Source organism: Marmota flaviventris, chromosome 9 (genome assembly GCF_047511675.1).
Source record: "Marmota flaviventris isolate mMarFla1 chromosome 9, mMarFla1.hap1, whole genome shotgun sequence".
NCBI classification, from domain to species: domain Eukaryota; kingdom Metazoa; phylum Chordata; class Mammalia; order Rodentia; family Sciuridae; genus Marmota; species Marmota flaviventris.
Window position 1 is genome coordinate 4,205,661 of NC_092506.1, and position 12,603 is coordinate 4,218,263.

Here is a 12,603-nt window from a genome sequence, read left to right on the forward strand (position 1 = left end):
GCTCAGTGGCAGAGCGCTTGCCTAGCATGCGCAAGGCCCTGGGTTCGGTCCTCAGCCCTGTAAAAAACAACTAAAAAAGTATAAAAAAAAAAAAAAGGATTAAAAAGACCAAAAAAAAACAAGGTAACAGCACACACACAACCTTTTCTTCCTCATCTCCAGATCACTCTTGCATTTCGGGAGGGGCAACGTTTATGACATCCTTTTTTGGGCACCGCAGCACCCATCACCCCTGGCCGGGGCTCTAGCGGTGGCACCTGCCAGCCTCGCCCGCGACCCGAGCCTCCGGCCCGGGCAGCCTGGGGAGTCGGTTCTGTGACAACTCCTCGGGTGTCTCTCCGAGCCACACTGGCCAACTCGGTCCCATCTACTCATTTTTTTTTAAAAACAATGCAGACGTGTCCGGTTTCCCCCACGTGCGGCCAAGTGGACGCTTCCGGCGGGAACGGACTGACCCACTGCGGAGCAACGAGGAAGGCGAGGGGGACATTGGACTGAGCCTCGTCCAGGCTCGCCCCGCCCTCCCGCCGTGCGTGCGTCCTGAACCCTTTTGGGCCCTTTCGCGTGCCGTCCCTACCCAGCCTGCTCCGCGCGGCCGTCCCCGGAAGTGGGCTCGGCGTCCTCGGAAGTGGTGTGTTGCTGCCAGAGCCTCGCGGCGCCGTGAGCAAGGAGCGCCAGTGGCGATGGCCGGGAGGCAGGACATGTTCGACGCCATCGTGATGGCGGATGAGAGGTGAGGGGCACGGCCGGGACCGCGGACGGTGGCTGCCCGCGCCCGAGTGGGCAGCGGTGTCGCGCGAGGGGACCCGGCCGAGCGCCTCGCCGGCCGCCTGCTTCCGGAAGGAGCTGCTGAGCGGCTCCCGAGCGCCCGTCCCGGCGGCGCCGCAGCCCGGTCCGCGTCCCCGAGACGTGGATGCCGGGGTCGGGAAACCGTGGAGCCGGCGGCGTGGCCGGCGAGGGCGGCGGGAGGCTCCGGCCTTGCTGCGGGCCGTCCCTCTCGGGCGGTCCTCTCCCGCGTCCGCCCTGACCGAGGGGGTAGCTTCGCGGGAGAGGGCTGCGGCCGCGGCGGGAACCGGCGGTTGGCCTGGGCTTCGGGCCTCTGCTGCTCGAGCCTGCTCGGCCTGGGCGGGCTGTGGGTGGCACCGAGAGCGAGGGTCCCCCGAAGCACCTCCCTTGGTTTATCGCTGCCTCGCCTCCTCCATCAGATTCCACGGGGAAGGCTATCAGGAAGGCTACGAGGACGGCAGCAGTTTGGGTCGGATTGAAGGAAGACAGCATGGCGCGCTGCGTGGAGCCAAAATTGGGTCTGAGGTCAGTGGGAGCCTCCGCTCACATGGACGCTTTTCCAGTTTGTAATGTACTCGGATGCTCCGTGTGTTGAGTGGGACACCAAGCTCTGAAGGCCCAAGCCTTGCGTGGGCCTTTCCAGGCCGCCCAGGTCCCTGCGGGAAGTGTTCTTGGGACCCATGGCCGGAGCACGTTGCTGTCTGGAGACCATTAAGTTATGTGGCTGGAGGATGAGAAGCCGTTGGTTGCCTCCACTTGCATTGGAGGCAGGACGCTGTCTTCAGCCACCTGGGTCCTCTCCCAGAGACCGAGCGCCTGTGTTTGTATTGAGATGCCACAGAACTGCGTTCTTACCTATAAGAGGTTGGCCCTCTTACAGGTCACTGGCCCCGAGTGCAGAGTCTGAGGCAAGGCAGTGAGGACAGCATTCCCTGCGTACCTCTTGCTGAGGTCAGGATGTCCCTCAGCAGCAGTGGGGTCTCCTGAGGCTATGCCCAGATGTCATCCCCAGCTTCAGTCTCATCTGAAGGCTTGGCTAGGGCTGGAGGATCCACCCTGAAGGTGGCACACTTACATGACAGTGGGCATGGACCTCTCCACAAAACCCCTCAGGTCCTCCTAGCACTGAAGGGCAAGTGGTCCAAGAAAGCAACACAGGAGTCCCCGTCTCTCTATCCTCAGAATCACACCCTCTCTTTGCCTGCATGTTCTGTGATTGTACAGGCCTCCCTGTGGTCAGGGGAACTGCTCAGGGTGTGAACACAGGGGAGGAATGAGGGCTGGCTGCCCCACTGATTAGCTGCCTAGTTGCCACTGCCCATGCTCCGTGGGTCTTTCCAAAACACTAGCAGAAGCACAGCTGCCTCCACCCCTCCTTGTGTCTAGGAATTTGGTAATTAGATTCAGTGTAGCCAGCTCTTATTAATTTTACTCTCCAACGTCTTTAAAATACAGATTGGGTGCTATCAAGGCTTTGCTTTTGCGTGGAAGCATCTCCTACACAGTGATGCCAGCGAGAGAGACAGGTGAGCTCTGAGCGTCCTTTCCTTTTTTCCAGGAGGGGTGCTGAGTTCACTAACGGTGACCTTGGGCATTAGTTTTCCATTTTTCTCATCTGTTAAGTGGAGAAAATAATAATGTCAAACTTAAATGCTGTTAGATTTAAAGGAAATAATAAAGACAAAATGTTGGGCACATCGTAGTCATTTGATGAACACTGGTAGTTTTCAATTCCCTAAAAAGTTCCTTTCCCAGCCATTCCCCTGGAATCACCAGTGCACCAAGTGCTGTGGACACCAAGACAGTAAAGTGATGTTAAAATTTGTACTTCTCACTCCTGAGCTTCTGATAAACAGATCACCGTCGTCTCAGTGTGACTGGGGCCCAGAAGGGCCCACTCCATGGTCCCCAGTTTAGTATGACCTACCCAGGTGCCTTTGGCTGTGGTAAACTCATTTCTGACACCAGGAGGTGCTGCTGTTATTATCTGAATGGGTTCAGCCTCGCTGCGTCTGCCTGCCCGAGCCCCTTGTGAGCCCGTCTCACCTGTCCTCTTTCTCAGGTTGGAAACAGCCCTCCAGTGAAGGAAAGGCACGTGGCTCTCAGGGGTGAGAGAAAGCAGACTTAAGCTTGAATTCTGCATCGCCTGACACCTCGTGTCCTGGCCCTTGTAGGTGGCATCCCTCTTCATGCAGCTTGTCCTTTTATTTGAAATATCTTGAGTTTTTAGAGCCCAGGCCATACCCATATTCAGAAGTCACAACAAAGGTGCTGTGCCTGAGTGGTTCTGGGGTTGCCTGCGTCTGACTTGTCCCAGTCCCTTGCCTGCTCCACTTGTCTGAGCAGGTGATACTTGTGCAGAGGCTTAGGATAGCTGCTTCTCCCAGCCACAGGGCAGCCACAGGGCAGCTGTGGCAGCCTGTGTTGCCACCAGGTGGCGCCCAGAGCTATGCTTTCCACTCAGGGGCCCAGAGGATGAGGAGAGGGAGGGCACCAACTTGAGCTCCTTGGCCAGCTCACTCTCCCCACTTCTAAAGTCTGGCTTTCCTAACTCCTCAGAGCAGCCCACCCAGTCTGTCCAAAAGAAGACAACCTGCTGCCGCTGATGCCAGGCTGGTGGGAACCCTGCCAGCCACCACACCTGCAGCCTGGGGTCGCTGAACCCAGAGCCTTGTCTTCACAGGTGTTGGGTTTATAAGTCAGTGCAAAGGGCTGGGCATGCAGCTCAGTATGTAGAGCGTTTGCCCAACCTACACAAGGCCCTGGGTTCCCTCCCCAGCAACACACACACACACACACACACACACACACGTCAGTGCACATATTTTCTTCTCTTTCTGGTGCTGGGGATGGAACCCAGGGCCTTGTGCACACCAAGCAAGTGCTCTCCCACTGAGCTACGCCTGCAGCCCAGTATGTTTTTTAAAGTGAGAAAGGGCTGCTAGGTGACATTCGACTGCAAGGATGTGAAAGGGCAAAGACTGTTGTCTGCATGGCCCACGTGAAGGAGCGGTAGCTCAGTGCCTGGGAGGTGTGGAGAGGTGGCCCTCAGTCCCGGCATTGGCGCTTGGCCACTCCAAGATGCTGCTGTTCCCTTCTTAATAGCTGGCGACCCCTGCCACAGCGGTGCTGGCAGGACTGCCCACACCTGTAAATGTGTGCCTACCTGAGCTGCCCGCCAGGTGTGTCTGCAGGTGCTCCCTGAGCAGGGAAGAGGTCACCACCTGCAGAGGGGACGTGGGTGGGATTCTCCCACCCAGAATGCCCCCAACCTCATCTTAGCACCTTCCTCCAGTCTCTGGGAAGCCGGGGCTTGACTGCCTTGCATTGGACTTTCATGGTCTGGCATTTTCCAGGCAAGGTGGTCCTTAGGCGCTGGCTTGCCCTTGGTGAGTGTGCTCATCTGCACCTCTGTGAATACCAGCTCTCGGCCAGCGCGTGGGACCTGGGCTGCTCTGAATGCCATTGCGTGTGTATCCGGCATGCTTCTGTCCTCTGGGACAGGTGGCCCCGAGCAGGGTCATCCTAAGAGTCCCTGTCCCTTGGAAAGCCCTGGGCCCCACCTGGATGTGCATTGAGTGATCTTTAAACTGCCCCAGGGGAGCTGTGGTCCCAGGGTCACTGGAATCGAGGACACTCATATGACCGTGCACGTCCTCTGTCCTACAGTCACACGAATGAGCTAACACTTGTAACCCATGAGCTGTTGTCACTCCCCGTTTTGCAGATAGGACAGCAAGGTTGAAAGATAGGGGTGTCTAAGTGTCTTGGATCAGGGCCTCTCTTTTCTGCCGCGTCCTGTCTCCTTCCCTGGAGAGGCGGCTGGGTGCAGGAATGGCCTGCCCAGCTCTGGCAGGGACGCAGGCACGTCCAGAGGTGGCTGGGTGGAGGTGGCCTGCCCAGCTCTGGCAGGGACGCAGGCACATCGACAGTTGGGACCCTGCTGTCAAGGCGCTGGGTGTGAGTGACAGCCACGTTGGTAGGTAAACCAGCGTGATTTGATGTAATGAGGAAATCCATTTTCTGCCCTAAGCCTGAGCCTTCTCAGCAGGCTTGCTTCTGAGCAGGTGACGGTGTGGCCACTGCACATGTTGGCCTTTTGTGTCCCAAGGATCTGAAGGTCTGCTTCTGTGCTTTCAGCAGGAAGATGAAGGTCTTGGAGTCACTGATGGGAATGATTGAGAAGTTCCCCTACGATGACCCTGCTTACGACAAGCTCCACGAAGACCTGGACAGGATCCGAGGGAAGTTTAGGCAGGTCTGTTCCCTGTGTGCCTGTCCTCGGTGAGCTGGCACAGGCCCTGGGGTTCACTCGGTGGTCTTAGGTCTCGTGCACCCCCATGTGTGCTGTGTGAGTCATTGGAGAGGAGCATTGTCTCTGTGTCCCCATTCTAGACAGCTGAGGACAGTCTGGGGCCGGTGTAAGGACACCCCTCAGGGTTTCTGGTGGGGACGAGAACAGCTATAGCCAAGGGAGGGCTTTGCTCTCGCTAGTGAGCAGAAATGCACGAGATTTTAAAACGCTGCCTTTCTTTTGTGTGTTCAGCTGTGTTCATTACTGAATGTTCAGCCTGACTTCAAAATGAGTGCAGAAGGTTCTGGACTTTCATTTTGAAGATGACAGACGGAAGCAGATAAAACTTCAAGGGACAGATGTCTGCATGTTGAGAATGTGATTAAAGACAAACTGATGGGGTATTGGTTGTTCTGGAAGTGGGGGTCCCAGTTTGGCCTCCTTCCCCCTGAGGTTTTGTGCCCGGGTCATTGTGGTGCCCTGTCCCCTGTGCTGTGTGAGCCAGACTGCCCACCGCTGCTCTGGTGTGGGACGCTCCACTGGCCTCCAGCAGGGCAGGCCTGGCTGGTCCTAGACTGTCCCTGAGAAGGAGGGCTGTGGCTGACTTGAGGCAGGTAATGGGAAGTGGGTGTTTCCCCTTAGAGCTCCATGCCGCAGCCCCAGCAGGTAGGTGGAGGTGATGGTACTCCCCTTTACCCGGGAGGAGACTGAGAGCTGCAGCAGTTGTCTGATCTGAGGGCCTCAGCAGCAGAGCCAGGACTTGCACCCGCCAGTCACGCAGCCCGCGAGGTGCTGCCTCCTGGCACTGTGCGGGGTGGCTCCTGAGCACCTGAGAACCCTGCCCTCCATTGCCTCTGTGCCGGGCCCCATGGGGCTCCAGTGCTCCACCAGGTTCAGTTTGCCTGGACACTGGCTGAGGAAGAACAGCTGGCCGATCTTGAGGGGCCCAGGTGTGCCCTTCCCGCTGTCCCCAAGAGGGGGATGGACTTCACAGCATTGAGAAGTGGTTAAGCGGAAGTGTGCTGGATCAGACTCGCCACTGAGCTGCTCTCTACAGAGCGCTGTGCTCACCACGGTCTCCCGCCAGCGCTGGGCGTGGGTTGCTGGAATGGGTTCCTGCACCTGGGTGGGTGGGCAGGTGGTGGCACGTGTTGACACATCCCCACTTGGTTGTCCCGAGCTCACCACAGACTGCCTGTCCCACCGCTGTTCTAGAACGTCTGGCAGCAGTGAGGTGAGGGGACATGGTGAGATTTCATTTCTGAGGGTGCTGCTGCCCTCCCGCTAGGGACAGAGACAGCAGGTCACGCCGGGAGCACCAGGTGCAGGCCCTGTCCTGCAGACTGCCCGTAGCCACCCAGCCTCTAGAAGTCCCGCGGCGCTTCGCCTCCTGTCTCCCCCCGACCTCTGAGGACCAGCGGCGCTTCCCCTCGGGCACAGGGTCTGAGGGCCTCTGGCTGCTACTTCGCGGTGGGTTTCTGTTTCCTAACTTACCCGTTTGATAACGTATTATTTTTCTTATTGGAAAAATAAAAAACATTTTAAAGCAAAATTCTATCTGGGACTGTTTGTAACCCCTCCAGCCACAGTGTTCCCCCTCTGGAGGGTCAGGGTCTGCCTACAGAGGAGGCCTGTGCCCGCCAGCCTCCGGCGGCCGCCTCTCATCCATCCTGCTGCCTGTCTGTCTGCCTGCCCGCAACCAGTGCGGTGCCCCTGGCATGCCCTCCCTCCCTCCCTCCTCAGCCCCTTGCCCCCCCAAACCCCTGCCGCTGTCCCAGCAGCAGCCACCACTTCTGGAGCCACACCTGCTCACTGGTCATCTTCAAGATTGCTGGACACCGACCTTGACCTGTGCCCTCCTGGCCCTTCCTGGAGTACTGGGCCCAGTGTCCGGGATGCCTGGGTCTCCCAGCCAGACCTAGATTGCTGTGCAGACGGGGCCTCCTTAACAGCTGGGGACCTCCAGGGCTGGGCCAGCGGGGGCTGCGTCTCCTCTCCTGGCTGTGGAGGTTGGGCATCTGTGGGAAGGGTCACCTCACTCTGAGAAGGAAGTGCTGCCTTTGGGATGTGACCCCGGGGCCAGCACAGGCAGTGCAGCCAACTGCAGGTGACGAGGCCCTGGAAGGAGCCTGGGCCTTGGTGCCCAGAGGACTGTTGCAGGAACTGGCCTCTCGCTCAGAGCCACCCCTGTCCACTGGCTGAGGCTGTGGTGTTTCCGTTGCTTGCAGACAAGCATCCTGCCCGCTGTCTCCCATCCTGTCCAGCACCATCCTATCAGGCTGGTCTCTGGGTGGTGATCCTCGTCCGCGAGGCCTTGGCTTGGACTTCATCCCCTCTGGTGGGTCTCCTAGGGCGTGGCCGCCCCTCCTTCCTGTTGGAGCTTCAGTGTACCAGTCTCCTGGCTGCCATGACAGAGGCACAGGCCCCGTGGCTTGCCTCCTGGGGGCTGGAGGGGCCCACGAGGGTGCCGCAGGGCTGGTCTTCTGGCAGCCTCTTCTGGTCTGCAGACGGTCTTCTCCCTGTCCTCACGTTGGTGTCCTGGGTCTGCATCCTGATGTCACTTTTGTTGGTTTTGTTCATGCTAGGTGAGTGCTCCACCACAGAGCCTCCTTCCCTGCCCTTTTAAAATAACATTTGGTATGGCCTCACTGAGTTGCTGAAGCTAGCCTTGAACTTGCGATCCTCTTGCTCCAGCCTCCGAGGCTCTGGGGTTACTGGTGTGTCTCCCTGCGCCCAGCCTGATTTCAGGACCCTCAGGTGTATTAGGCCCTGCCTTGAGACTTCATTTTAACTTTATTGCCTTCTTAGAGACCCTCTCTCCAAATACTGTCACACAGGAGGCAGGGGATCAGGGCCTTAGTGCACCGATTCCGTGGGGGCTTGGTCCAGGCTATCCCAGGAGTCCCTCTGGCTACAGCGACAGTTAACTTGGAACTGAGGGCGAGTAAAGCCACCTCTCCAAAGTAGATGTCACATGACTGGGTGCTGCAGGAGCCAGCGGCTGGTGTAGGCAAGGTCAGCCCCCACGGGAGCCGAGTCACGGCGGTGGCTAACTCGCAGCCACTCAGCTGTGCTGAACAAGGCCACCTTTCACTTTCTCTCCATAACACTGTGGGGAGTGGAGGAGGAGGAGGAGGTGGCAGAAGAGCTGAGAAGCCTAGTTGGCCCTGGCTGCTGGCGGCTGGCCCCTGCCTCAAGTCGCTGAGCTGGCTGCTTCCCTCCCCCTTGCTGGTCGCAGTCTGCCCATGGCGGTGGTCAGCGGCTGGCCGCAGGCTGCAGGGGGAGGCACACAGGGCCTGAGCAATCTGCTGGTCACTCGTCCCAAGGCCATTTTCCTGGCAAGGCCTCTCCAGTCCACAGCCTGTCATGCAGCCAGTCTTACATCTCGAAGTCTGAGGAAGGGACAGGCGCGGGACCTGCACTGGCTGCCAGGAGGAGGACAAGCAGTGACCAGTGAGCCCTCAGCTGCCCCAGGCCCTGTGGGCAGCTCTCCCAGGGGTGTGTGTGGCCCCTGGGAGTCCAGAGGCCGGGGTGGCCTTCTGCTATGCCTGGGGACGAGGCCGGGAGGCCCCTGAGAGCCTCCCATTAATCTTCCAGCTGCAGAATTCTCTTCACTGCTGCACTGCCCTGGGGACACCCGTGCGACCTGGATAACAGAACCGAGATTGCTCGTGAGCTCATCCCGACTGACCACCGCAGTGGTCCTTGGTGGATGAAGAGAGTTGCAGCTCAGGAAACTGAAGACACTGAGCTCTGGGGGCTCATCAGAGCAAATGGGCGCCGGGTTCAGTGTGTCAGAGGACACGGGAGTCCAAGGGAGAGGGACTGCCCCCAGGCTCAGTGACTTGGTTGTGTCGGGACTTTTCCAAGGAAAGTTGCTCTTTGCCCCTAAATGTCCCGTGATTCTGCGGGGCTGATGATTTCTCAGTGGGCATCGGGCTCCACTGGGAGGGTGCCCTGGCAGAGCCTCCCCAGTCCCTTCAACCAACTGGTTGGCCTCTGGTCATGGGGCTTGGGGCCTCTGTGCTGGGTGATCCCTTGCGGGGTCCTCCAAGCATCATGCGCATGGTGGCCGGACCAGCGTGGAGAGGGCTGGCCTCATGCTCTCAGCAGGGGTACCTGGGCATTGCTGTTCCCCTGCTGGGTGCACCCCAGAAACAGCAGGGGCTTGCTGAGCCTGCTGCTTGGCTTTGACAGCTCAGCCGGGTCTGTTGCCAGTGGAATTGTGTCCTCCAAAAGGAAACACTGAAGTCTCAGTCCTGGCACCTGGGACTGTGACCTTATTTGGAAATAGGATCTTTGCAGCGTCTACAAAGCTGTAAGTTAAGATGAGGTTGCCCCAGGGTGGATGGGCCCTCGGTCCACTGTGGCGGGGTCCTCCTGAAGGGGGACACACCAAGAAGCACAGTGCGCAGACCGCAGCTCCGCCACAGAAGGAGGCAGGGCCTGGGCTGAGGGAGGAGGGAGGCTGCCGCCCAGGGAGCTCAGCCATGCTGTGCAGGCCCGGTGGACCCCCACCCACCCCTCGGCTTCGCCTACTCACCTGCAAAAGGGTCACCAAATATTCCTCTGCTGCCTTTTTTGTAAATAAAACTTTATTGGCACATAGCCCCACGCATCCTTCACTCAACCGTCTGGCTGACCAGGCACAACACGGTGCCTTGACTGTCCCCTGCTGACCTGCAGTCGCGCACTGTCAGAGTGCAACTACAGGAGAGCAGGCCAGGGCCAGGGCCACACAGCTTACTAGTGTGTCCCCTGCCTGTCACCAGCTCATAGGGCATTCTGGGAGCTGGGGCAGAACTGCTCAGTGGTGTTCAGCACCTCGCCTGGCACGCAGTAGGCGCACTATGAACTTGAGCTGCCCCGGCCCCTGCCCATGGTCACACGAGGGTGAGGAAGACGCCCCTGAGGCCCGGCAGGACTGGGGCCTGGGCAGCTGGTCCTGGTTGGGCCACTTAGCTCTGGAGCAGCCGCCACTGGCGGGCCCGCCTCCACTGTCGCTAGGTGAAAATTAAAGGATTAATGGACGCCGGCTTTGATAGGCTCAAGGCCACCAAAGCCCCTCAGCGGAGAGTTCCACATTCCCTCTTTCCCGTCCTCCTTGTGTGCCCCTGTGAGTGGTGGTGACAATGGCCCCCGGATGTGGGCCCCAAGGCCAGCCGCCCCAGTGCTGCCCGCCCACCCGTCCGCAGGCTATTGTCTGCCCGGGCCCTTCAGTGTGGCGCTGGGCTGGTGGGGCCCCGCGGGCAGGGGGACTGTGGGAACGGATTAGAGGTCCTGGGCTTTCTTCCCCGTCTTGCATAAACTCTTGATCAAAGACATTCCTGGGATGACAGAGCCCTGCGAGAGGCCAGCCCAGCATGCCCAGCGTGGGGGACGCACCCTGTGCCCCTGCTGGCCGGTGCAGCCTGCCGCAGCCTGCTGGCCTGGCCCACCGTGCAGCGTGCTCTCAGCACACGGCCTGCGGCCTGCAGACGGTGACCGTGACGGAGGGCGCAGGCAGAGGCCGCCATCCCAACAGATGTGAGGCCAGGCCCTGCTGCAGGGCCTTTTGGGAGGGTCACATCATGAGCGAGGACAGCACTGCTGCAGTGCCCTCGCTCCTCTGGATGCTGAGGGACACTGCCCACCCGGTCTTCCCCCCAGAAACACGCACGTGCCACTCTGCCAGCCTCTCCCTGCGTCTTGATGACCCAGGCTGCTGCCTGGGCCCCGGGAGCCCGACCCTCCTCAGTGCCCACAACTCAGTACATTAGCTGAGACTGGCCTGAGGGTGACCCCTGGAGCCTCAGACGTAGGACTGGAGATCCCAAGACCTCCATCCCCTGGAGGGGCTCAGGACCAAAGCGGAAGGTTGCCAGGGCCACCTCTGTGGGCGTGAGGGTGTGGACGCCCTCATGGAGGCCGCCTTTGTTTCGAGCATTGAGGAGCAAGCAGAGATGGTCAGGGGTGGAGGGCCAGGCAGCGGCACAGGCTCAGAACCTGGAGCCTGGAGCAGAACCAAGGTCCAGGGAATGGAGGCTGGGAGGGCAGGGCCTCAGGGACCTCGGGCCAGCTGGAAGCAGAGAGGAGCCCAATGGGTTGTGGACAGAGGGAGGGGGGGCTGCCTGGGCACTGGCAGGCTGGTCAGGGGGCAGGAGGGCCCCACCGACTGGGTAGCAGGGAGAGCTGACCAGCAAGGCTTCATCTCCAGAGACCCTCAGAGGGCAGGTCTTGCTGTCCTTCTGTGACTGGAGAGACCAGCACCCAGCAGGGCACCCTGGGGGGTGTCAGCTGAGCTTGAGGGCCAGGATCACAGTCTGGGGTGCCAGCGACATTGTGGGTTTCACTGCCTGGCCAAGGAGTGTGCTTTAATGGTCAGCCATCACTGTGGGCACCGATGCCAACGAGGAGGCCATCGGGGAACCCTGCCCTGGGCCCAAACCCTCCTCCACCCGACAGGGGCGTCCTCCCTCCTGGCCCCTCTGCCCTGCCCCTGGTGCGCTCCTCCCTGCCTGCCCGTCTGGGGGCGCCCTCCCCTGCCTTGCACCTGGGCTGTCCTCGCTGCTCCCCGACTGGACAGCAGGACCTAGGCCACGCTTGCAGTCACATGGGCCTAGGCTGGGGACCTGGCTTCCTGCCCCAACAGGGACCTAGTTCTGGTCAGAGCTGGGCCACTGCCATGGTGAGCCTGGCTGCTTCACTGTAGGTGGCTCTGCCCAAGGAGAAGGCTGGGCTCTCCTAAGTCATCGGAGGAGCCAGGTGGTGGCCTTCCCAGCTCCCTAGAGCTCTTGCTGTGACACTGCCAGGGGCCTCATCTGCCTTCGGGAACCCCCACCTTTAGGAGAGAAGGGCTGGCAGTGACCGTGGAGGCCAGGCGTCTCCTGCACACCCCACCTTCCTCTCAGAAGTGCGGGAGCCCACCGTGCACCACCCAGGCCACCCCTTTCCCCGGGGCTGGGACATAAGCTAGTCACACCCAGAAGCCAGAGGCAGATGATGCAGGGGTCCAGCAAGGCCTCCCAGGCGCCGTGTGAAAGGCTGCCCTGGTCTGTGGCCCTCATGCTGCGAGCTTTGGCAGCACCCAAGGACCATGATTCACCCAAAGCACACAGCAGTTTGCGCCAGGAGAGGGCCAGTGGACACGCCTCTGTTTACCTTCCCAGATGCAATAACCCAGGGAGGGCACACTGGCCGGTGAGGGCCAGGAGATGCTCCTGATCAATGGCACCGCTAGTATCTCTGGCGCCAGGACTGCTGGCTTGTGTGGTCCCAGGCGCCACCTGCAAATTCTTGGGAATCTCCTGGGGTCCAAACTGCCCCTCCCTCCTGGCACCCCAGGGACTCCTCCCAGATGTGCACCTACAAGCTGGGTGGGGTCTGGCCCCCACCCATGAGAAATCATTTGACAATGTCAGCAGACACTGCTGGTGTCAAGGGGCAGGGCTACAGTCATCTAGCAGGTGGAGGTCAGGATGTCACTGCAGAGCACAGGATGACCTGGCCATGCGCCCCCTCCCTGTCTCCAGCCGGCCTGGGAA

General features: G+C 60.1%; 1 protein-coding gene across 2 annotated transcripts; it reads left to right on the forward strand.

Moving 5' to 3' along the window:
• Positions 1 to 438: 438 nt before the first annotated feature.
• Positions 439 to 6,632, forward strand: Lto1 (LTO1 maturation factor of ABCE1). Of its 2 annotated transcripts, none has more exons than XM_027944435.3 (5): positions 439 to 733; positions 1,206 to 1,311; positions 2,242 to 2,312; positions 4,930 to 5,044; positions 5,333 to 6,632. In XM_027944435.3, the coding sequence occupies exons 1-5, from the start codon at positions 684 to 686 to the stop codon at positions 5,399 to 5,401; spliced, it is 411 nt and encodes a 136-aa protein (XP_027800236.1). In that variant the 5' UTR covers positions 439 to 683; the 3' UTR covers positions 5,402 to 6,632. The 2 variants fall into 2 exon arrangements, with proteins under 2 accessions (XP_027800236.1, XP_027800235.1); XM_027944434.3 differs by having other exon boundaries at positions 448 to 733; positions 4,927 to 5,044.
• Positions 6,633 to 12,603: the final 5,971 nt, after the last annotated feature.